At 41.4% G+C, this 27,015-nt stretch overlaps 1 protein-coding gene across 1 annotated transcript in view; it reads right to left on the bottom strand.

Annotated features, from left to right (window-relative positions):
- Window positions 1-27,015, bottom strand: part of LOC133618479 (rho GTPase-activating protein 29-like) — a 104,703-nt gene that overhangs the window by 57,551 nt on the left and 20,137 nt on the right. Inside the window, exon 2 of the mRNA XM_061978867.2 lies at window positions 1,596-1,739. Within this exon, the coding sequence (XP_061834851.1) occupies window positions 1,596-1,739 (144 nt within the window). The remainder of the gene's footprint in view (window positions 1-1,595; window positions 1,740-27,015) is intronic.

Genomic DNA, 27,015 nt, shown 5'->3' with positions numbered 1-27,015 from the left:
AGGTTTAAACAAACAGTCCCTCCAGGATTTCACGCAAATTCAACCAATTCCTACGAATTATAAAGGGCCTCGCAACTTTGTCCATATTATCGGCCGATAAATACTTTAAAATGTAATATCGGAAATTATCGGAATCGTTTTTTTTTATTATCGGGTTTTTTTTTTAATTGTTTTTTTTTATTAAATCAACAAAAAAAACACAAGATACACTTACAATTAGTGCACCAACCCAAAAAACCTCCCTCCCCCATTTACACTCATTCACACATAAGGGTTGTTTCTTTCTGTTATTAATATTCTGGTTCCTACATTATATATCAATATATATCAATACAGTCTGCAAGGGATACAGTCCGTAAGCACACATGATTGTGCGTGCTGCTGGTCCACTAATAGTACTAACCTTTAACAGTTAATTTTACTCATTTTCATTAATTACTAGTTTCTATGTAACTGCTTTTATATTGTTTTACTTTCTTTTTTATTCAAGAAAATGTTTTATTTATCTTATTTTAGTTTATTAATTATTTATTAATTATTTTATTTTTATTTTTATTTAAGGACCTTATCTTTACCATACCTGGTTGTCCAAATTAGGCATAATAATGTGTGAATTCCACGACTGTATATATCGGTATCGGTTGATATCGGTATCGGTAATTAAGAGTTGGACAATATCGGAATATCGGATATCGGCAAAAAAGCCATTATCGGACACCCCTAATTGTAGTGGCGTTCTGTACAAAAAGTGCACTTTAATTTAGTGTTGTTTTGATATGTCATCTTAGTGACATCATGCACAAAAGTGCACTAATAGCTTGTTTTAAAATGTCTCTGACAATCTTGCACTTTCTGTTTTGAAATGACATGAATGTTTGTGCCACTGCTTAATAACTGTTTAATAAATACACTTTTGCTAAATTGACTTAGTTGTGATTTCCCTCTCTGCATGAAAGTTTAAAAGTAGCATATATTAATGCAGTATGAAGAAGAATGTTTTAATGTAGACACATAGAATCATCATACTGCTGTGATTATATGCATCAAGTGTTCATTCAAGGCTAAGGCAAAATATCGCGATATATATCGTGTATCGTGACATGGCCTAAAAATATCGAGATATCAATAAAAGGCCATATCGCCCAGCCCTAGTCTGACACATTAAAATCAAATTTAAAGAATAACAATACATCTACTGAATCTCGTCAAGAGAAAACGGAGCAATGATCTAACACGTTATTTCCAACCTATTTTTTGTTGGCGTTTAATTTCATTTCATTCAGCGTTTCTAAGTTTGGCCTATAAACAATGTCGCCATCTTTTACAGCTCAGTAATAATTAGCTTGGATGAGAGCCATTTTTCCGTGTAATTGAAGTACAATGTTTCCTCTTTGGCATGCTATGCATTGCAACACTGCTTGCATACTTTGGCACACTGTGGATATGCAAACAGGGCAGGTGAGAGTGTGAGCTGACATTTCTAGGCCAACCATTTTTTAAAGTGTGTACAAAGTGCAAATACTAATCCCAAACGCTAAATATGATCCCCCATAAGCCCTAAAAACTATTTTTTTTGTTTTTTTAGCAGCACCGACCTTTCACCTTGGCGATGACCGTGCCGGCCTTCCCCAGGATGTCCGCTGAGTTGAGGGCCTGATGCTTGCCGATGACGGCCTTGAGGACGCGCAGCAGCTCCGCCAGGCGCTCCTGAACTGCCTGCTGAAGACCCTCGTCCACCTCTGGGAGAAAACGACAAGGCGAAAGGAGAAGCAGGTCAGCGGGAGCATCACCGGAAGAAACAAACAATAGATCAACTCAAATCCGAGCCTCATGTACAGTTTCCCGTGGTGAGTTTTCATCGGTTAGTCAGCGCCCCCTTAGCGCTCGATTCCAAGTCACAGAGTCACACTCATTCTTGGAATTCTTTTGGTCTTTGCAACCAAAGAAAAAAGTCACTTGGCACCTGCTAATCTCTCTCCCTCGAGCACACAATATGCATGGAAGGTATTCTTCAGCTGTTTTAAAATGTAGATAATTGGCTTTTTACTCATTAAGAACAAATATATTTGAGATATTTGGAGATACACCTTCTATTAAATACCTATAGACTGTCTTGATCCAGGTCATTCTTATGCAAAATGCTATAGACACAAATAATGGGTTATGGGTTACTCTTAGGGATGTCCGATAATGGCTTTTTTGCCGATATCCGATATTCCGATATTGTCCAACCGATATCAACCGATACGACATATACAGTCGTGGAATTAACACATTATTATGCCTAATTTTGTTATGATGCCCCGCTGGATGCATTAAACAATGTAACAAGGTTTTCCAAAATAAATCAATTCAAGTTATAGAAAAAAGTGCCAACATGGCACTGCCATATTTATTATTGAAGTCACAAAGTGCATTATTTTTTTACAAAACAACAGCTACAAAAACAATGAAGGCACACAGCTTCAGTCCAGAGTATACTATAAACTGGGCTCAATCTGCCCTGTTCTTAACGTATTCGTATGAGAAACAAAAATGTGCAAAAAAAAACAAGAAAGGCACAAAAATAAAAAACTGCTTCAGTCTAGACTAGTCGATAACACAGCCATCCTTTAAAGTGCATGGGGGGGAAAAAAGGCACAAAACATAAATAAAACAGCTTCACTCAGTCCAGACTATTAGTCTATTCTTGTCATCACGTGTGAGAGGGAGATTTTTCTGAATGAAAACAAGCATCTGCAAGGGTTTCTGGGTATTTGTTCTGTTGCGTTTATGTTGTGTTACGGTGCGGATGTTCTCCCGAAATGTGTTTGCATTCTATTTTGGTGTGGGTTCACAGTGTGGCGCATATTTGTAACAGTGTTAAAGTTGTTTATACAACCACCCTCAGTGTGACCTGTATGACTGTTGATCCGATATTCCGATATTGTCCAACCGATATCAACCGATACGACATATACAGTCGTGGAATTAACACATTATTATGCCTAATTTTCTTGTGATGCCCCGGTGGATGCATTAAACAATAAGGTTTTCCAAAATAAATCAATTCAAGTTATAGAAAAAAGTGCCAACATGGCACTGCCATATTTATTATTGAAGTCACAAAGTGCATTATTTTTTTACAAAACAACAGCTACAAAAACAATGAAGGCACACAGTTTCAGTCCAGAGTATACTATAAACTGGGCTCAATCTGCCCTGTTCTTAACGTATTCGTATGAGAAACAAAAATGTGCAAAAAAAAACAAGAACGGCACAAAAATAAAAAATTGCTTCAGTCTAGACTAGTAGATAAAACAGCCATCCTTTAAAGTGCATGGGGGAAAAAGGCACAAAACATAAATAAAACAGCTTCACTCAGTCCAGATTATTAGTCTATTTTTGTCATCACGTGTGAGAGGTAGATTTTTCTGAATGAAAACAAGCATCTGCAAGGGTTTCTGGGTATTTGTTCTGTTGCGTTTATGTTGTGTTACGGTGCGGATGTTCTCCCGAAATGTGTTTGCATTCTATTTTGTTGTGGGTTCACAGTGTGGCGCATATTTGTAACAGTGTTAAAGTTGTTTATACGACCACCCTCAGTGTGACCTGTATGACTGTTGATCCGATATTCCGATATTGTCCAACCGATATCAACCGATACGATATATACAGTCGTGGAATTAACACATTATTATGCCTAATTTTGTTGTGATGCCCCGCTGGATGCATTAAACAATAAGGTTTTCCAAAATAAATCAACTCAAGTTATAGAAAAAAGTGCCAACATGGCACTGCCATATTTATTATTGAAGTCACAAAGTGCATTATTTTTTTACAAAACAACAGCTACAAAAACAATGAAGGCACACAGCTTCAGTCCAGAGTATACTATAAACTGGGCTCAATCTGCCCTGTTCTTAACGTATTCGTATGAGAAACAAAAATGTGCAAATAAAAACAAGAACGGCACAAAAATAAAAAACTGCTTCAGTCTAGACTAGTAGATAACACAGCCATCCTTTAAAGTGCATGGGGAAAAAAAGGCACAAAACATAAATAAAACAGCTTCACTCAGTCCAGACTATTAGTCTATTTTTGTCATCACGTGTGAGAGGGAGATTTTTCTGAATGAAAACAAGCATCTGCAAGGGTTTCTGGGTATTTGTTCTGTTGCGTTTATGTTGTGTTACGGTGCGGATGTTCTCCCGAAATGTGTTTGCATTCTATTTTGGTGTGGGTTCACAGTGTGGCGCATATTTGTAACAGTGTTAAAGTTGTTTATACGACCACCCTCAGTGTGACCTGTATGACTGTTGATCCGATATTCCGATATTGTCCAACCGATATCAACCGATACGATATATACAGTCGTGGAATTAACACATTATTATGCCTAATTTTGTTGTGATGCCCCGCTGGATGCATTAAACAATAAGGTTTTCCAAAATAAATCAACTCAAGTTATAGAAAAAAGTGCCAACATGGCACTGCCATATTTATTATTGAAGTCACAAAGTGCATTATTTTTTTTACAAAACAGCTACAAAAACAATGAAGGCACACAGCTTCAGTCCAGAGTATACTATAAACTGGGCTCATTCTGCCCTGTTCTTAACGTATTCGTATGAGAAACAAAAATGTGCAAAAAAAAACAAGAAAGGCACAAAAATAAAAAACTGCTTCAGTCTAGACTAGTCGATAACACAGCCATCCTTTAAAGTGCATGGGGGGGAAAAAGGCACAAAACAAATAAAACAGCTTCACTCAGTCCAGACTATTAGTCTATTCTTGTCATCACGTGTGAGAGGGAGATTTTTCTGAATGAAAACAAGCATCTGCAAGGGTTTCTGGGTATTTGTTCTGTTGTGTTACGGTGCGGATGTTCTCCCGAAATGTGTTTGCATTCTATTTTGGTGTGGGTTCACAGTGTGGCTCATATTTGTAACAGTGTTAAAGTTGTTTATACGGCCACCCTCAGTGTGACCTGTATGACTGTTGATCAAGTATGCTTGCATTCGCTAGTGCGTGTGTCAAGCCGTAGATAGTATGTGACTGGGCCAGTACGCAAAGGCAGCGTCTTCAAGGATTAATTGGCGCTCTGTACTTCTTCCTGCGTCCGTGTACACAGCGGCGTTTTAGAAAGTCACAAATTTTACTTTTGGAAACCGATACCGATAATCTTGAAACCGATACCGATAATTTCCGAAATTACATTTTAAAGCATTTATCGGCCGATATTATCGGACATCCCTAGTTATACTTGTATAGCGCTTTTTTTTACCTTCAAGGTACTCAAAGCGCTTTGACACTATTTCCACATTCACCCATACTTTCACACACTGATGGCAGGAGCTGCCATGCGAGGCCCTAACCAGGAGCAGGGGTGAAGTGTCTCGCTCAAGGACACAACGGACGCCACGCCGTCCCCAGAGACAAGCATACGTAATACATCTATGAAATTAATACGCCGCTGTACGCTTAAAATGACCAAAATACCTTGTGAATAACTTGTGAATACTAGCCCCTCCCCGTTTTACTTTTATCTTTTTGAACAAAAGGCAGCTACCATGACCACCCCTGAACTGTGAACCATCACTGTAGACACTTTTCCCCTTTGATCCCTAAAGACACTTTAACTGCTGCTGTGACCAAATATATATTTATACTGTTGACTGTCAATCAGAATGTGCAATAATGTTATGTTACTTACTGTGCCTTGTATATATATTTTTTATTTTTATTTTAGCTAAGTACCGTGTGACTTGTTGAAGGGTGGACTAGCAAAGTAAGATTTTCATTGTACAGCAAACTGTCTGTTTAACTGTGCATATGACAATAAACAATCTTGAATCTTGAAAATACGTCAATATTACATGTTATTATGAATGTACCTGTTACTACACTGCAAAAACTGAAATCTAAGTAATATTAAATATCTCAAATAAGGGTGATATTTGCTTATTTTCTGTCTGATAAGATAATTCTTCTCACTAAGCAGATTTTATTTTAGAGTGTTTTACTTGTTTTAAGTGTTTTGGTCCTAAATGATCTCAGTAAGATATTACAGCTTGTTGCTGAGATTTGATGACCTATATTGAGTAAAACATGCTTGAAACTAGAATATCAACTGTTGCAAAGCTGTGTCATCAACACTCACAAGTAGAAAACTACTTTTTTAAAGTAATAATTTCTTATTTCAAGCATGAAAAAAAACAACATGATTTTGACACAATTGTGTCTCATAATTAAAACAGATGACAGCCAAATGGATTTTGCGGTTTTATTTTCAATGAAACAATAGAAAATACGTACTCATGAAGTTGGCACAGTACAGTAAACTGAACATTTAACATTTCTAACAGTTTTGAACAGAAATAGTTCATGCACATTCAGATAAATTCTTCAAAATTACAATCAAAAAAATTGGGCCGGGGTCCGGGCTGTATATATGCGCACTAATTGCATGAAAGAGCACGCACTTGGCGATGATGTCATGTTATCCATGGAAAAATGCATTTTTAGACGGCTAGGAGACCCCGAGAGTAACAAGCGGTTGCCTTGTTGCCTTTCCATTAAGAAAAATAAACTAGTTTTTAGTATAAGTTTGCTGGTTTCAAGAACCGTAATGCCGAGCGCATATCATTATGTCAAGATAATGGCACGAGCATTTACTTAATTTAAGAATGTTTTTCAACATATTGAGCAAAAAGGTCTCTTTTTTTTTCTACCAAGAAAAGTGCACTTGTTATTAGTGAGAATATACTTATTTTAAGGTATTTTTGGGTTCATTGAGGTTAGCTAATTTTACATGTTTTGGAAAGTCTTGACAAGCCAAATTTTCTTGTTCTATTGGCAGATAATTTTGCTTAGTTCAAATAAAATAGCCTTCATTTTTGTAATTTTTTTCCTTGTTTTTGAACACGGACTTTTTGCAGTGTACATTACATATATACTTACAGCATGTATAAAAAAACATTGATGAAGGTTTTTGGATATTTTTAGAGCGCTTTATAGGCAGACTAAAGCAAATATCATTGGCCCCATGGTTAGCAGACTTTTGCTAGCGTTTATGAGTTAGAATGCATAAAAAAACAAAAAATAGAGCTTGTCTTACACAAGTATTGTGAATGATAGGCAAAATTCCAAACGAAGGCTAGCTCCCCTTTAAGACGAGACAAAAGAATGTAAAAATTAAAAAAAAATGTGTTGTTGTAAACAACTGTCACATAACGTGTATAATAATTTGGGAAAGAAAATGGTTTATTTCATTTAACAATACAGTTGTTCCCCAGTTTTCTCCAAAACCATGCCCCAATTTTGTTATCTTGTAGTTTATCTTGGTTATCAGATGGCCATTACGCCGAACAAAACCGGTTAGTTTTCACGTTTATCATTCCAAGGAATCGAATACCCGAACAAGGAATCCCGTGGGTTGGTGACTCGGGCTTTGTACTTTTGTTTTATAAAGTATGACTGCAAATAATCCCCCACAAGGCCAAAGAAAGCTGCGAGTGCAAGCACTTTGACAAAAGCTGAGAAACACTACTGCAGTGGTTCTTAACCTTGTTGGAAGTACCAAACCCCACCAGTTTCATATGCGCATTCACTGAACCCTTCTTTAGTCCATCCATCCATTTTCTACCGCTTATTCCCTTCAGGGTCTCGGGGGGCGCTGGAGCCTATCTCAGCTACAAACGGGCGGAAGGCGGGGTACACCCTGGACAAGTCGCTACCTCGTCGCAGGGCCAACACAGTGAAAAATAAAATGTTTTTTCTTAATTTAATGAAGTTATTATATTAAATAAATACTAATAAAAATATATTTTACAAACAGAAAGTTACAGGATCCCATGTTTACATCTCATTGTGCAACATGTGAATGTTTTAGTGGGACCTAAATGCGATACCTGAAAGGGGTACAAATTATTTCCAAAGCAGGACCCCCACCCAGACATACAATACTAGTACACAGCTCATGAAAAACACATTTTTGTGTTATAGTCATTGTAAGTGGGCCAAAACACTTAGATTAGAAAATAATCTCATGGAAATTACTCCTGTCATTTGATTATAATAATAAAACATGTAACTTGTTATTTAGTCAGGTTTGGGACTGGTGTCCTGCTGGTGTGGCCACAGTGCATGTGCACGTCTGACGTTGCTCACATGTGCTCCACTGAATGCTCAAAGAGTTTTTGCGTTTGCTCAAGCATATGGAAAATTAGAGGGAACATTGTTTGGGGGTGTCATTAAAGGGGAACATTATCACAATTTCAGTAGGGTTAAAACCATTAAAAATCAGTTCCTAGTGGCTTATTTTATTTTTCGAAGTTTTTTTCAAAATTTTACCCATCACGCAATATCTCTAAAAAAAGCTTCAAAGTGCCTGATTTTAACCATCGTTATATACACCCGTCCATTTTCCTGTGACGTCACATAGTGATGCCAATAAAAACAAACATGGCGGAAAGAACAGCAAGATATAGCGACATTAGCTCGGATTCAGACTCGGATTTCAGCGGCTTAAGCGATTCAACAGATTACGCATGTATTGAAACGGATGGTTGTAGTGTGGAGGCAGGTAGCGAAAACGAAATTGAAGAAGAAACTGAAGCTATTGAGCCATATCGGTTTGAACCGTATGCAAGCGAAACCGACAAAAACGACACGACAGCCAGCGACACGGGAGAAAGCGAGGACGAATTCGGCGATCGCCTTCTAACCAACGATTGGTATGTGTTTGTTTGGCATTAAAGGAAACTAACAACTATGAACTAGGTTTACAGCATATGAAATACATTTGGCAACAACATGCACTTTGAGAGTGCAGACAGCCCAGTTTTCATCAATTAATATATTCTGTAGACATACCCTCATCCGCTCTCTTTTCCTGAAAGCTGATCTGTCCAGTTTTGGAGTTGATGTCAGCAGGCCAAGGAAGCTAGGGTCGATATTCTTCTATGCCATCTCTGTCGTAGCATAGCTTTCGTCGGTAAAGTGTGCGGAACAAACGTCCAATTTCTTGCCACTTTGGCATCTTTGGGCCACTGGTGCAACTTGAATCAGTCCCTGTTCGTGTTGTTACACCCTCCGACAACACACCGACGAGGCATGATGTCTCCAAGGTACGGAAAACAGTCGAAAAAACGGAAAATAACAGAGCTGATTTGACTCGGTGTTTGTAATGTGTTTGAGAAAATGGCGGATTGCTTCCCGTTGTGATGTACTCGCTCCGAGAGCGAATAATAGAAAGGCGTTTAATTCGCCAAAATTCACCCATTTAGAGTTCGGAAATCGGTTAAAAAAATATATGGTCTTTTTTCTGCAACATCAAGGTATATATTGACGCTTACATAGGTCTGGTGATAATGTTCCCCTTTAATACGCCGATAAAGAGAAGTTTTTATTTACACGATGAGTCGGGTATGTCTTGACCTCCGTGGCGGAGGCTCCGTCGAACCCCTGAGGCCGACTCACCGACCCCCTAGGGTTCGATCGAACCCAGGTTAAGAACCAGTGCACTACTGAATTCATGAAAGAGCTCGTAGCAAAGTATGTTAAATGTAGGGGTGTCTCTATAAAACATTTTCACTTCTGATACGATACCAACATCGAAGCCTTTCTTAGACCTACATACTTTTATCATTTTGTAGAGTGGAATGTTAGAAAATTGAAGACGTTGTTGCCATCCGATTACTCGTATAAGACTAGATTTTCGGTGCAGACTGCGACCAAAAGCTAGAATGGGGAGCAAAATGGATGGAATTAGCATCGAGCATCTTCTCTATGGAAAACACACTCTGTGCTCAAACTGATGGAGAGTCAATACTTGTTTGGTGAGTTTTGTACAGTGTTTTTTCTGATATTGGGCATTATTTAAGTACCACTAAGAGGTCTGCAGCACACCATTCAATCAGAGGTTTGACAAACCAGTCGTGGGTGCATGGGCTTAGAAATTACTAGTGAAAACAGCCACTAAGTTTCCATGCACTAAATTAGTCTGATTATATAATTTATGATATAATAGTTCCATCCATCCATCCATCCATCCATCCATCTTCTTCCGCTTATTCGAGGTCGGGTCGCGGGGCAGCAGCCTAAGCAAGGAAGCCCAGACTTCCCTCTCCCCAGCCACTTTGTCCAGCTCCTCCCGGGGAATCCCGAGGCGTTCCCAGGCCAGCCGGAATACAGTCTTCCCAACGTGTCCTGGGTCTTCCCCGTGGCCTTGTACCGGTTGGACGTGCCCCAAACACCTAGGGAGGCGTTTGGATGGCATCCTGACCAGATGCCCGAACCACCTCATCTGGCTTCTCTCGATGTGGAGGAGCAGCGGCCTTACTTTGAGCTCCCCCCCGGATGGCAGAGCTTCTCAACCTATCTCTAAGGGAGAGCCCCGCCACCCGGCAGAGGAAACTCATTTCGGCCGCTTGTACCCGTGATCTTGTCCTTTCGGTCATAACCCAAAGCTCATGACCATAGGTGAGGATGGGAACGTAGATCGACCGGTAAATTGAGAGCTTTGCCTTCCGGCTCAGCTCCTTCTTCACCACAACGGATCCATACAGCGTCCGCATTACTGATCCGCCTGTCGATCTCACGGTCCACTCTTCCCTCACTCGTGAACAAGACTCCGAGGTACTTGAGCTCCTCCACTTGGGGCAAGGTCTCCTCCCCAACCCGGAGATGGCATGCCACCCTTTTCCGGGCGAGAAACATGGACTCGGACTTGGAGGTGCTGATTCTCATCCCAGTCGCGATGAGAACCGATCCAGTGAGAGCTGAAGATCCTGGCCAGATGAAGCCATCAGGACCACATCATCTGCAAAAAGCAGAGACCTAATCCTGCAGCCACCAAACCGCATCCCATCAACGTCGGGGGTGCGACTTATACTCAGGAGCGACTTATGTGTGAAATTATTAACACATTACCGTAAAATATCAAATAATATCATTTAGCTCATTCACGTAAGAGACTAGACGTATAAGATTTCATGGGATTTAGCGATTAGGAGTGACAGATTGTTCCATTGGCCAGTTCTCCACAGGCCAATGGTAAAGCTTGACTGTCATCTTTCAGGAATGTAAACAATGAAACACTGGCTGTTTGTGTTGCTGCAGCCGGCCGCAATACACCGCTTCCCACCTACAGCTTTCTTCTTTGCTGTCTCCATTGTTCATTGAACAAATTGCAAAAGATTCACCAACACAGATGGCCGGGGGTGCAACTTATACTCAGGAGTGACTTATGTGCGAAATTATTAACACATTACCATAAAATATCAAATAATATTATTTAGCTCATTCGCGTAAGAGACTAGACGTATAAGATGTCATGGGATTTAGCGATTAGGAGTGACAGATTGTTTGGTAAACGTATAGCATGTTCTATATGTTATAGTTATTTGAATGACTCTTACCATAATATGTTACGTTAACATACCAGTTGGTTATTTATGCCTCATATAACGTACACTTATTCAGCCTGTTGTTCACTATTCTTTATTTATTTTAAATTGCCTTTCAAATGTCTATTCTTGGTGTTGGGTTTTATCAAATATATTTCCCCAAAAAATGCGACGTATACTCCAGTGCGACTTGTATATGTTTTTTTCCTTCTTTATTATGCATTTTCGGCCGGAGCAACTTATAGTCCGAAAAATACGGTAATCTTAATGACAAAGTTCCAACCTAAGCAGGAGGTAAAGAACCAATCCGGTGTCCGGATTGTTGATGAACTGCACTCGACTGTGTTTGGCCTTTCTTCTTGTGGCCCTCTACTGGCCAGCTGGTGTATGAAATACACACAGGAACGGTCACACAGTCTGTTGAAGCATGTAATCACACATGTGGGAAAGACACACAGAAGGGGAGGAAGGGCGGAACTTAAAAGTCGGGATGAGACGAGAAGGTTTTTAAAATAGAACAAACAAACAGGAACTTGGAAAACAGTCTGCCTAACACACATGTTGTGTTTTAGAGGTGAAAGTCTGGAAGACAACAAAGTTGCGACAACAACGGTGACAAAACGCCTCTGCTGTTTCTTCACAGCACCAGCGGAAGAGGTCTGTATTGTTAAAAAAAAGAACGAGTCACTCTGAGGCGACGTGATTTTGGTGCCTTTGTGGGCACAACAGTGCTTTTGTCTGCACAGCGGCACGCCGCACTCTCACACCCATGCACACTTGTCATTGTTGCGTCATGACGACTCCACTCATCTGTATTAATGCTTCAATACAACATCATGGTGGTGCAAAACAAATAAATGAATTCAAGTATCTTCTACTATAATGAGACTTTCCCAGGTCTAACATTCTATTGCAAAATCTAGGATTTCACAGGGGAGCTGATGTCTCTAGCCTTTTTTTGGGTAGTGCATTTTGAGCACAGGAAGTCAGCAAAAACGTATTTGATCGCTTTGATGTGATTTAACAAATAGGTAGGAGTAAATAAGCTTTAAGTTAAAGGCCTACTGAAATGCGATGTTCTTATTTAATCGGGGATAGCAGGTCCATTCTATGTGTCATACTTGATCATTTCGCAAAATTGCCATATTTTTGCTGACAGGATTTAGTAGAGAACATCGACGATAAAGTTCGCAACTTTTGGTCGCTGATAAAAAAGCCTTGCCTGTACCGGAAGTAGCAGACGATATGCGCGTGATGCACAGGTTGTGGAGCTCCTCACATCTGCACATTGTTTACAATCATGGCCACCAGCAGCGAGAGCGATTCTGACCGAGAAAGCGACGATTTCCCCATTAATTTGAGCAAGGATGAAAGATTCGTGGATGAGGAAAGTGAGAGTGAAGGACTAGAGGGCAGTGGGAGCGATTCAGATAGGGAAGATGCTGTGAGAGGCGGGTGGGACCTGATATTCAGCTGGGAATGACTAAAACAGTAAATAAACACAAGACATATATATACTCTATTAGCCACAACACAACCAGGCTTATATTTAATATGCCACAAATTAATCCCGCATAACAAACACCTCCCCCCTCCCGTCCATATAACCCGCCAATACAACTCAAACACATGCACAACACACTCAATCCCACAGCCCAAAGTACCGTTCACCTCCCCAAAGTTCATACAGCACATATATTTCCCCAAAGTCCCCAAAGTTACGTACGTGACATGCACATAGCGGCACGCACGTACGGGCAAGCGATCAAATGTTTGGAAGCCGCAGCTGCATGCGTAGTCACGGTACCGCGTCTGCGTATCCAACTCAAAGTCCTTCTGGTAAGAGTCTGTGTTGTCCCAGTTCTCCACAGGCCAATGGTAAAGCTTGACTGTCATATTTCGGGAATGTAAACAATGAAACACCGGCCGTGTTTGTGTTGCTGAAGTCGGTCGCAATACACCGCTTCCCACCTACAGCTAATCGCCACTGCCAGTCACTTAACGGCCTGCAGCCTGGCACCAGACGACAGGTGACTTCACGTCTACCTTGACAGGAAAATGCCAAGGAGGGCTGCGGGGGGACGACAGTCATCTTGTTTCCATCAAGAGCCGAATGAATGTAATGAATGACTGAGTTATATTGGGAGTGAAACTGAAGGGCTGGGTGTTTGCTCCAACACCACCACCACCTCCACAGCTCCATGCAGCTGGAGGAGGAACCCTCAGACTTCATCTTGCTGTCCAGAGAGTCGAGACCCTCGTCACCCCCCCTTACAAGATTAGAGAGCAAAGCTGTCAGGAGGCTCACCTGCTCCACTGTAACACCCCAAAGGACCCTAACAGCCATGCCCTGGAGAGCTGCACTTTGAAGTACACCCTCCTCCAACCCCCACCAGCACTTACAGATGCTGACAATGCACCCTCATTAAAGCGCTGCCCTTCTTCCTTTCAACATCCCGGCTCGCGCACTTCTATGTTTGGCTCGCTGCTGCTTGAAGAGATTCGCAATCAAAGAAAACGTGAGCGTGCAAATACTTGGTTGCTTGGCATAATAATGGAGTACGGACTCTTGATTTGATGCATCAGTACTAGACGAGCAACCAACGCTTATTTCCTTCCAGTAGGAAAGAAAAGGTTTGCAAAGGGTCAGTGCCTCTAAAGCCATTGTATAGAAAGCAAAATATCTACCGTATTTTCCGGACTATGAGTCGCAGTTTTTTTCACAGTTTGGCCGCCGGGGGTACGACTTATACTCAGGAGCGACTTATGTGTGAAATTATTAACACATTAGCGTAAAATATCAAATAATATTATTTAGCTCATTCACGTAAGAGACTAGACGTATAAGATTTCATGGGATTTAGCGATTAGGAGTGACAGATTGTTTGGTAAACGTATAGCATGTTCTATATGTTATAGTTATTTGACTGACTCTTACCATAATATGTTACGTTAACATACCAGGCACGTTCCCAGTTGGTTATTTATGCCTCATATAACGTACACTTATTCAGCCTGTTGTTCACTATTCTTTATTTATTTTAAATTGCCTTTCAAATGTCTATTCTTGGTGTTGGCTTTTATCAAATAAATTTCCCCAAAAAATGCGACTTATACTCCAGTGCGACTTATATATGTTTTTTTCCTTCTTTATTATGCATTTCCGGCAGGTGCGTCTTATACTCCGGTGCGACTTATACTCCGAAAAATACGGTAATTAAAACAATGCACTAGGGTTGTACGGTATACCGGTAATTAGAGATGTCCGATAATATCGGCCTGCCGATATTATCGGCCAATAAATGCTTTAAAATGTAATATCGAAAATTATCGGTATCGGTTTCAAAAAGTACAATTAATTACTTTTTATAACGCAGCTGTACGGAGCGGTACATATCTGGTAAAACACAGACGTAGGGCATACTTGCCAACTCTCCTAATTTTCCCGGGAGACTCCCGAATTTCAGTGCCCCTCCCGAAAATCTCCCGGGGCAACCATTCTCCCGAATTTCTCCCGATTTCCACCCGGACAACATTATTGGGGGCGTGCCTTTAAGGCACTGCCTATAGCGCCCTCTACAACCTGTCGTCACGTTCGCTTTTCCTCCATACAAACAGCGTGCCGGCCCAGTCACATAATATATGCGGCTTTTACACACACACACAAGTGAATGCAACACATACTTGGTCAACAGCCATACAGGTCACACTGAGGGTGGCCGTATAAACAACTTTAACACTGTTACAAATATGCGTCACACTGTGAACCCACACCAAACAAGAATGACAAACACATTTCGGGAGAACATCCGCACCGTAACGAAACATAAACACAACAGAACAAATACCCAGAACCCCTTGCAGCACTAACTCTTCCGCCCGCTACCCCTTACCCCCCTCAACCTCCTCATGCTCATGTCCCAAATTCCAAGCTGCTGTTTTGAGGCATGTTAAAAAAAATAATAAACACAACAGAACAAATACCCAGAATCCTTTGCAGCACTAACTCTTCCAGGACGCTACAATATACACCCCCCGCTACCACCAAACCCCGCCCCCATCTCCCGCATTCGGAGGTCTCAAGGTTGGCAAGTGTGCTCTAGTATACTCTGGACTGAAGCTGTGTGCCTTCATTGTTTTTGTAGCTGTTGTTTTGAGGCATGTTTAAAAAATTCCAAAAATAATGCACTTTGTGAAAGTCAAAGTATAGTATTTCCCATAGTCGTAGTGGGTATCAGAATTATCTCAGGGAGAGCATGTCCCAAATTCCAAGCTGTTTTTGAGTAGAGATGCCGATAAATGCTTTAGAATGTAATATCGGAAATTATCGGTATCGTTTTTTTAATTATCGGTATCGTTTTTTTTGTTATTTTTTTATTTTATTTATTAAATCAACATAAAAAAACACAAGATACACTTACAATTAGTACACCAACCCAAAAAACCTCCCTCCCCCATTTACGACTCATTCACACAAAAGTGTTATTTCTTTCTGTTATTAATATTCTGGTTCCTACATTATATATCAATACAGTCTGCAAGGGATACAGTCCGTAAGCACACATGATTGTGCGTGCTGCTGGTCCACTAATAGTACCAACCTTTAACAGTTAATTTTACTCATTTTCATTAATTACTAGTTTCTATGTAACTGTTTTTATATTGTTTTACTTTATTTTTTTATTCAAGAAAATGTTTTTAATTTATTTATCCTATTTTATTTTTATTTTTATTTTTTAAAAAGGACCTTATCTTCACCATACCTGGTTGTCCAAATTAGGCATAATAATGTGCTAATTCCACGACTGTATAAATTGGTATCGGTTGATATCGGTATCAGTAATTAAGGGTTTGGTCAATATCGGAATATCGGATACCGGCAAAAAGCCATTATCGGACATCCCTAGTTTTGAGGCATCCATCCATCCATCCATTTTCTACCGCTTATTCCCTTTGGGGTCGCGGGGGGCGCTGGAGCCTATCTCAGCTACAATCGGGCGGAAGGCGGTGTACACCCTGGACAAGTCGCCACCTCATCGCAGGGCCAACACAGATAGACAGACAACATTCACACTCACATCTACACACTAGGGCCAATTTAGTGTTGCCAATCAACTTATCCCCAGGTGCATGTCTTTGGAAGTGGGAGGAAGCCGGAGTACCCGGAGGGAACCCACGCAGTCACGGGGAGAACATGCAAACCCCACACAGAAAGATCCCGAGCCCGGGATTGAACCCAAGACTACTCAGGACCTTCGTATTGTGAGGCAGATGCACTAACCCCTATTCCACCATGCTGCCCTGTTTTGAGGCATGTTAAAAAAAAAATGCACTTTGTGACTTCAATAATAAATATGGCAGTGCCATGTTGGCACTTTTTTCCATAACTGGAGTTTAAGTTGTTCTCTTATTTTGTAAAACATTGTTTTTGATTGACTGATTGTAACTTGTATTAGTAGATTGCACAGTACAGTACATATTCCATACAATTGACCACTAAATGGTAAGACCCCAATAAGTTTTTCAACTTGTTTAAATCGGGGTCTATGTTAATCTCACAACAAAATTAGGCATAATAATGTGTTAATTCCACGACTGTATATATCGGTATCAGTTGATATCGGTATCGGTAATTAAGAGTTGGACAATATCGGAATATTGGATATCGGCAAAAAAGCCATTATCGGACATCTCTACCGGTAATAGTATAGTACCGCGATACTAATGAATCATATTCGGTACTATACCGCCTCTGAAAAGTACCGGTCCGCCAGTAATTGAAAAACATGTTTTCTATGGTGTCTGAAAGTTTTCTGCCGGCTTGTGGTTAGCGACTCCTGGCTTATATCATTACTAATTTTTTTCCCCCCAAACGACCCCAATTCTCAAAAAATCTAACTAAAGATGATGTTAACAAACAAAAAAAGGAATTAAGTCGTGAGGTCCAATTCTATGTGACAGCTCTCGCTGACGGCCACCATTGTTCAGTGCAAAAGGCTCCGCGTGCTCGCTGCAGCGTGTGACAGCACAGAAAGAAAAGCCCCTGAAAATCAGCCGTAAGTGGTTTTGTCACAACAATGACATCAAAAAGGGCCCTGGAAATGTGCTGCCTGATATTGTTGGTGGTTGGAAGTGGGGGGTTAAAGTGGGGGGTTGGGGGTAGGGCATTGTTTTGCCAGAGATAGCAGGCAGAAAAGAGCAGGGCGGGGGGGATGCGATGTCAATAGGAAGAGCCCTACTGTACCAATACAACCCCCTATTTGCAACTCGCCATCGCATGTGCGGCTCAGACGCAGCCTTGTTATCCCCTTGGGGTGCGCCTTTAAGGCACGCTTTATGCTGTGTTAGCTATTAGAGGGATGAAAAAGACTAGCGGTACCCGATAAATATTGGACGGATAATAAGGAATGAGGAATTAAGACATTATAACGAAAAATCTGATCACATTACAAAAATAGCTCCAGTAAGGGAAAAAAATAAAGTTCTCCAATGAAGCAAAATATGTGCTTGAAGGTGGGTTAAGGTAGCTCTGGGCGATATGGATTAAAAAGTATATCTCGATATATTTTTACTTAAAGTGGAACGTTATCACCAGACCTATGTAAGCGTCAATATATACCTTGATGTTGCAGAAAAAAGACCATATATTTTTTTAACCGATTTCCGAACTCTAAATGGGTGAATTTTGGCGAATTAAACGCCTTTCTATTATTCGCTCTCGGAGCAATCGGGAAGCAATCCGCCATTTTCTCAAACACCGAGTCAAATCAGCTCTGTTATTTTCCGTTTTTTCGACTGTTTTCCGTACCTTGGAGACATCATGCCTCGTCGGTGTGTTGTCGGAGGGTGTAACAACACGAACAGGGACGGATTCAAGTTGCACCAGTGGCCCAAAGATGCGAAAGTGGCAAGAAATTGGACGTTTGTTCCGCACACTTTACCGACGAAAGCTATGCTACGACAGAGATGGCAAGAATGTGTGGATATCCTGCGACACTCAAAGCAGATGCATTTCCAACGATAAAGTCAAAGAAATCTGCCGCCAGACCCCCATTGAATCTGCCGGAGTGTGTGAGCAATTCAGGGACAAAGGACCTCGGTAGCACGGCAAGCAATGGCGGCAGTTTGTTCCCGCAGACGAGCGAGCTAAACCCCCTATCGACCCTAGCTTCCCTGGCCTGCTGACATCAACTCCAAAACTGGACAGATCAGCTTTCAGGAAAAGAGCGTGGATGAGGGTATGTCTACAGAATATATTAATTGATGAAAATTGGGCTGTCTGCACTCTCAAAGTGCATGTTGTTGCCAAATGTATTTCATATGCTGTAAACCTAGTTCATAGTTGTTAGTTTCCTTTAATGCCAAACAAACACATACCAATCGTTGGTTAGAAGGCGATCGCCGAATTTGTCCTCGCTTTCTCCCGTGTCGCTGGCTGTCGTGTCGTTTTCGTCGGTTTCGCTTGCATACGGTTCAAACCGATATGGCTCAATAGCTTCAGTTTCTTCTTCAATTTCGTTTTTGCTACCTGCCTCCACACTACAACCATCCGTTTCAATACATGCGTAATCTGTTGAATCGTTTAAGCCGCTGAAATCCGAGTCTGAATCCGAGCTAATGTCGCTATATCTTGCTGTTCTTTCCGCCATGTTTGTTTGCGTTGGCTTCACTATGGGACGTCACAGGAAAATGGACGGGTGTTTAGGGACGGCGTGGCGCAGTGGAAGAATGGCCGTGCGCGACCCGAGGGTCCCTGGTTCAATCCCCACCTAGTACCAACCTCGTCATGTCCGTTGTGTCCTGAGCAAGACACTTCACCCTTGCTCCTGATGGGTGCTGGTTAGCGCCTTGCATGGCAGCTCCCTCCATCAGTGTGTGAATGTGTGTGTGAATGGGTAAATGTGGAAGTAGTGTCAAAGCGCTTTGAGTACCTTGAAGGTAGAAAAGCGCTATACAAGTACAACCCATTTATCATTTATTATTTATAACGATGGTTAAAATCAGGCACTTTGAAGCTTTTTTTAGGGATATTGCGTGATGGGTAAAATTTTGAAAAAAACTTCGAAAAATATAATAAACCACTGGGAACTGATTTTTAATGGTTTTAACCATTCTGAAACTGTGATAATGTTCCCCTTTAAACTCGCTATTCGATATATATCTCGATATATTTTCCGGTGAAAGTATACATATACTCATTTTTAAACGAGATTCGGTGAAATTGAAGTGAATGACAACTATACTGTAAACAGTCAGTGGTACTTTTATCAACCCAGTTAGTCAAGATGGGTATTAACGAGGGGTGTAAAGGTACACAAAAATGTCGGTTCGGTACGTACCTCGGTTTAGAGGTCACGGTTCGGTTTATTTTCGGCAGAGTGAGAAAACAACAAAATATACATTTTTTGGTTATTTATTTACCAAATTTGTAAACAATGGCATAACATACATATACACACAGGGTCCAATGCCAGGGTTAATGTGGTCAACATATATAAAATAAAAACCAAATAAGATAAGGCTCAGAATTGGTTTCTTAATAAAACCTTTCTACATATAAAGTGCTTTTTTTGATTGATTGATTGGGACTTTTATTAGTAGATTGCACAGTACAGTACATATTCCGTACAATTGACCACTAAATGGTAAAACCCGAATACGTTTTTCAACTTGTTTAAGTCGGGGTCCACGTTAAATCAACATTAAACTGCCTCAAGTTGTTGCTCAGATTAAATAAAATGACAAAACTTTTCTTCTACATATAAAAAGTGCAACATTAAACAGTTTCAAGTCAACTCAGCCTCAGATTAACTCCCCCCCCCCCAGCCTGGCTAACTTGGCAGTAAGAGGATATATGGGCTCATTGTTCTTCCACCATAGAAGTGGGTCAAAATCTAGTTTTTAATGCAATATGGTCTTAAATCTGCTGCTATAGAAACATTTATTATTGCTTGTAGTTAGTTAGCAAAATAACTCAAAATGTTGTGGGTAGATTTTCAAACTTTTCAGAAAATGTCCAAAATTGGATAATGAACAAGTGATAAGATTTTGTAGCTGTCATGATCTGTGGTCTGGATCATGTTTTTGTTATTTTCTGTTAGTTTTAAGACTCCAATAGTTCCTGTTTTTGTACACCCTTGTTTGTTTTAGTTTCCATGACGACTTATTAGTTTCACCTGCCTCATGTGTTCGGGACACGCACCTGCTCTAGTCAAGAGACTATTATTTAAGCCTGTCTTTGCCAGTTAGTGGGGCTGGCGATATTGCTTGTGTCATGCGATTGTTTGTTTCATGCTGCTCGTTTTCATGTCCAATCCCAAGTTTTTGCAAGTTGTTCGATTCATGCCGTGTCCACGTAAGTGTTACTTGTTTCATGCCACAGTAAGTCTTGTTTGTTCCATGCCATAGTCCATGTTAAGTGTTTAGCTTCTATGTTTCATGGTTTAAGTTGTTTTTGTTCGTTAGCTTCTCGTGTGAAAGGCACGTTTGCCTTCGGGTTGTTGTCTGTTTTTTGTACCCTTTTGAGTTTTGAATAATTAAATATGTTCCTACCTGCTACCCTTGTCCGGAAAAGTCTGTTTGCATCCCGGGATAACAAACTTTGCAGCAAGCTGCGAACCCCCCGTCATGACAGTAGCTGATCTGGATAATTTCTACTGTTATCTAATATTATCTTACATTTATGATACAAGCTTCAACTTTTTGTGTGTGTACGTTTTCGTGTGTGTGTTTGTGCTAGCGTCCCTACCTACACCCACAGAGAGACAAAGAGAGTGGATGACTGACAAGAGGCTTTTACTCCATTTCTTTCATTCCGCTATAGGCCACTCAAAAAGGTAGACTTAGGCCATGTCTACCCTATGGCGTTTAACCCCTTAAACAAATAATTATTTAGCCTAAGCCCCGTTTCAGCCACACTAAACCATCGTTTAAGGTCCCCCTCCTCGGACAAATTTTTACACGGGTAGGCCAGCCGTGTAATTCTTGAATCTCCGGCACTTAGCTTTGTATGGACTCATTGATCATTTACAAAGTGAGTTCGGAGAGAAAGTGACGCCAGAAAGACCCCGCCCACACAAGAAGTGATGTCAGGAACAGAAACACGCCACAGCCAGCTTCATAATAAAGCGGTTTCATAACAACCGGAGCTATCCACTGGAAATATGAAGGCGAGTCATCCAGACATGCCCGTGTTTCTCCTTCTTCTACATGTACTGACGCTTGTGGAAATCACACATGAATACATTAAGAGAAAGCGATTGCAGCTATTCGGGATACAACACTTCTCAGACGGCAAGAGAACTTTGGAATGTCCGGGTCAGCTGTGATTCTACTTTGCAAAAAACTTTGTCCATTTTTCGAAGGAGAGTCAAGGAGAATGCGAGTAACAAGTGATTACATTTTGGGGCTGATCCAGATCCCCAACTGAAGTCACTATTTTTTTTACTATAAGGAGGTAGGATCCGGCGGAAGTTGGCGCTCTCTGGCTACTTTTCTAGTTCAATAAGGTTTGTGTTCTGGATCTCAGATTGTGCAGATGTGCTTAATGAAGTGGGCGATAAGAAAAAATAAATTAAGTGTCCTCTCAACCTGAGGACAATTGGTCAGCTCAAACATTTGCCTTTGGCAACCTAATCCAACCTTCAGGTGGCCTGACGCTCCCCCCAAAGCCCCTACCGAGCTGATAACAACCAGCAATCAGCGAGCCTTGTCTGGACTTGTGACGTGAAACAAGCCTCGGCAGCTCTGGTGACACTACTGCATTTTGAGAAACAGCTGCAGGGGCTTCTTACGAAGAAGAGTAAGCTGTGTTTACACCACCCGAACCATTCTCTTCTCTGCCTGGAATCTGACAGATGTACATATTCTTCAGGATGCACATCTATGTGTCATTCCTGGCATGGTGACGCATGCTGACTCACCTGACAGACTTTTCCATTGTGTCATTTGCATAGAGAGAGACAGCTAAATGTGTCATTTGCATAGAGAGAGACAGCTAAATGGCGATTACCATACCCTCAAGGCTGAGGAACGTATTTAAAAAGAACAAACACAATATTTTGAATTGCTGAGCTGCCTGCAACCTCATATGCGGCAGGTGCAATTGTTTTGTCAGGAATCCATCAGCAAGCAAGACTTCCAACACCCTTGTCTCACCTCTTTCAAACAGAGGCGACATTGCGCAGTCTTTCGGATGCCTTGTTTGGGGGCTGAGTCGACCGTGCAGACATCAGACGGTAAACAGCAGGCACTCCATAAACAGCTACCTGCCCGGGGGCAGACGGCATCGTGTGAGGTCCTGGCCTCAATGGTCTCTTGACACCATGCAGTGTTGGATTGCTTTGCAAATAGTATGCATAGAGACAACATACTATAGCAGACTTTAAAGGGGAACATTATCACCAGACCTATGTAAGCGTGAATATATACCTTGATGTTGCAGAAAAAAGACCATATATTTTTTTTACCGATTTCCGAACTCTAAATGGGTGAATTTTGGCGAATTAAACGCCTTTCTAATATTCGCTCTCGGAGCGATGACGTCACAACGTGGCGTCACATCGGGAAGCAATCCGCCATTTTCTCAAACACCGAGTCAAATCAGCTCTGTTTTTTTCCGTTTTTTCGACTGTTTTCCGTACCTTGGAGACATCATGCCTCGTCGGTGTGTTGTCGGAGGGTGTAACAACACGAACAGAGACGGATTCAAGTTGCACCAGTGGCCCAAAGATGCGAAAGTGGCAAGAAATTGGACGTTTGTTCCGCACACTTTACCGACGAAAGCTATGCTACGACAGAGATGGCAAGAATGTGTGGATATCCTGCGACACTCAAAGCAGATGCATTTCCAACGATAAAGTCAAAGAAATCTGCCGCCAGACCCCCATTGAATCTGCCGGAGTGTGTGAGCAATTCAGGGACAAAGAACCTCGGTAGCACGGCAAGCAATGGCGGCAGTTTGTTCCCGCAGACGAGCGAGCTAAACCCCCTGGATGTCTTGGCTGACATCAACTCCAAAACTGGACAGATCAGCTTTCAGGAAAAGAGAGCGGATGAGGGTATGTCTTCAGTATATATTAATTGATGAAAATTGGGCTGTCTGCACTCTCAAAGTGCATGTTGTTGCCAAATGTATTTCATATGCTGTAAACCTAGTTCATAGTTGTTAGTTTCCTTTAATGCCAAACAAACACATACCAATCTTTGGTTAGAAGGCGATCGCCGAATTCGTCCTCGCTTTCTCCCGTGTCGCTGGCTGTCGTGTCGTTTTCGTCGGTTTCGCTTGCATACGGTTCAAACCGATATGGCTCAATAGCTTCAGTTTCTTCTTCAATTTCGTTTTCGCTACCTGCCTCCACACTACAACCATCCGTTTCAATACATTCGTAATCTGTTGAATCGCTTAAGCCGCCGAAATCCGAGTCTGAATCCGAGCTAATGTCGCTATAGCTTGCTGTTCTTTCCGCCATGTTTGTTTGTGTTGGCTTCACTATGTGACGTCACAGGAAAATGGACAGGTGTTTATAACGATGGTTAAAATCAGGCACTTTGAAGCTTGTTTTAGGGATATTGCGTGATGGGTAAAATTTTGAAAAAATCTTCGAAAAATATAATAAGCCACTGGGAACTGATTTTTAATGGTTTAACCATTCTGAAATTGTGATAATGTTCCCCTTTAAAGTCACAGTTTTAGGAGAGCTGTACAGAACTTGAACGCGTGGTTTAACACATACATTTTAGAACGTCTACTGAATGTCTGCTCTTAGACACCTTGCACTGATAACACATTTCTTTGTACTTTTAAATGCAATGACAATAAACTCCATTCCATTCTCGTCAGAGCAGACAAGAGACGCACGCCCAGTCTGTGCAAAGCTGCAACTGTTTCTGCCTTGGTTGAGCTGGGAATGTTTCATCACTGTCACGCTTCAAACAAAACATAAACCAATCGTTCATGTAAATGAGCCAGTCAATAGATTTGGTTCGTTTGTGAGTGTCACAACATCTCATTTTTTCAATTCAATTTGATATTCTAACATTTAACAATGTAAAATAAATAGAAATACAACTAAACTAAGAATCTACAGAAGAAAGTTAATTTACGGTTGTAATCATAATTTGCATTGTTTTAACTCGCACATCTTATTTTCTTTAAGTTTATGGATTTCAATGCCTTGAAGTTGATAATTTTACTATTTGCTAATAATACAGTAGGTGTCTAATTAAAAAATAAACCCCATTGTTCTGCCATGATACATTTAATTTTCTTTTCACCATGCAAAGCTTACATCTAGTACCGTATTTCTCGGATTATAAGTCGCAGTTTTTTTTCATAGTTTGGCCGGGGGGTGCGACTTATACTCGGGAGCGACTTATGTGTGAAATTATTAGCACACTACCGTAAAATATCAAATAATATTATTTAGCTCATTCACGTAAGAGACTAGACGTAACCCCTTGCAGCACCACCTCAACCCAGCCCCCCCCCCAACCCCGCCCACCTCAACCTCCTCATGCTCTCTCAGGGAGAGCATGTCCCAAATTCCAAGCTGCTGTTTTGAGGCATGTTAAAAAAAAATAATGCACTTTGTGACTTCAATAATAAATATGGCAGTGCCATGTTGGCATTTTTTTTCCATAACTTGAGTTGATTTATTTTGGAAAACCTTGTTACATTGTTTAATGCATCCAGCGGGGCATCACAACAAAATTAGGCATAATAATGTGTTAATTCCACGACTGTATATATCGGTATCCGGTTGATATCGGAATCGGTAATTAAGAGTTGGACAATATCGGAATATCGGCAAAAAAGCCATTATCGGACATCTCTAATTTTAGGCAATATCGCTCATCCCTAACATGTATTGGTTTGCTACCAAGCAGCACACAACGAAAAGAAGCGGGAAAACCAGCCAGAAGTGTGAATTTTAAAGCTCTGAATCCATTTTCAGGTAACCCCTTCAAAATGTGTTAGTTAAGTAAACACTAGGCATTATTAAAATCTTACTAAAACACCGCCAAGGCTGAAAAAAAAGTCTGGTCGCCGTAGCAACTTGCACCCGACTAACACAAGGAAGTCTCTATAAACCTCCATCAAGTATGGCAACAACGAGAACGTGTCCGAGAGATGACTTTTTTGTGATAAAAACAACAACTTCACGCACAAACCTGGCCCTTCCCCTTTTAAGTGCAGGTCAGATCCCGAGTTGTAAATTCCAGCAGGTCCGCCCCCAACGCCCCAGCAGTGACGTCCTCGCTGCAACCGCCTCGTCCCCCGCTCCAATCCACGACCAATCTCCTACACAAACATCCCCAGCCCACAGCTATAAATCCTGGCCCGGGAAACACAGTACGACCACAAGCTGGCACAAAAACATCCTTTAGCATCACGGGGTGTGTGTGTGGGGTTGTGGGGGGGTACAGCTATCCCCCACCCCACTGACAAATCAGTCTTTTCTTTTCTCCTGCAAGCAGACACCCATTAAGCCATTATGTCGTTAGGGCTGCTCTTGCGATTGAAGGCGCCACCCGCGAGCGACCACTTGAGCTGGCACGCTTGTGCGGGTATTCATGGCCACGTCACTGCTGGCTTACACCCTCAAACGGCAGTGGCAAGAACCTCCGATTTTACGGTGGAAACACATGCAACATTAACTTCAAAGTATGTGTCTGTTTGAAGGTGTTTCGCAGTGTCGCCGGTCTTCATGAAAAGCACTGACGGAACATGCTTCGTGGAGGGTGGGTGGGGGGGCACAGATTCGGTGACCACAGCTGAGGCGCTAGCTGTCCAAAGTCGGGACCCAGGGTGGACCACTCATCTGTGCATCAGTTGGGGACGTCTCTGCGCTGCTGACCTGTCTCCGCTCAATATTATCTCCTGCTGGCCCCACTATGGACTGGACTCTCACACTATTATGTTAGATCCACTATGGACTGGACTCTCACACTACTATGTTGGATCCACTATGGACTGGACTCTCACACTATTATGTTAGATCCACTATGGACTGGACTCTCACACTATTATGTTAGATCCACTTTGGACTGGACTCTCACACTATTATGTTAGATCCACAATGGACTGGACTCTCACACTATTATGTTAGATCCACTATGGACTGGACTCTCACACTATTATGTTAGATCCACTTTGGACTGGACTCTCACACTATTATGCTTGATCCACTGTGGACTGGACTCTCACACTATTATGTTAGATCCACTATGGACTGGACTCTCACACTATTATGTTAGATCCACTATAGACTGGACTCTCACAATATTATGTTAGATCCACTATGGAGTGGACTCTCACACTACTATGTTGGATCCACTATGGACTGGACTCTCACTATTATGTTGGATCCACTGTGGACTGGACTCTCACACTATTATGTTAGATCCACTATGGACTGGACTCTCACACTATTACGTTAGATCCACTATGGACTGGACTCTCACACTATTATGTTAGATCCACTATGGACTGGACTCTCACAATAACTGGACTCTCACATTATTATGTTAGATCCACTATGGACTGGACTCTCACACTATTATGTTAGATCCACTATGGACTGGACTCTCACACTATTATGTTAGATCCACTATGGACTGGACT

Source organism: Nerophis lumbriciformis, linkage group LG19 (genome assembly GCF_033978685.3).
Source record: "Nerophis lumbriciformis linkage group LG19, RoL_Nlum_v2.1, whole genome shotgun sequence".
Taxonomy (NCBI): Eukaryota; Metazoa; Chordata; class Actinopteri; order Syngnathiformes; family Syngnathidae; genus Nerophis; species Nerophis lumbriciformis.
Note: the sequence above shows the minus strand (reverse complement) of the source record. Positions and strands in the feature narration are given on the sequence as shown.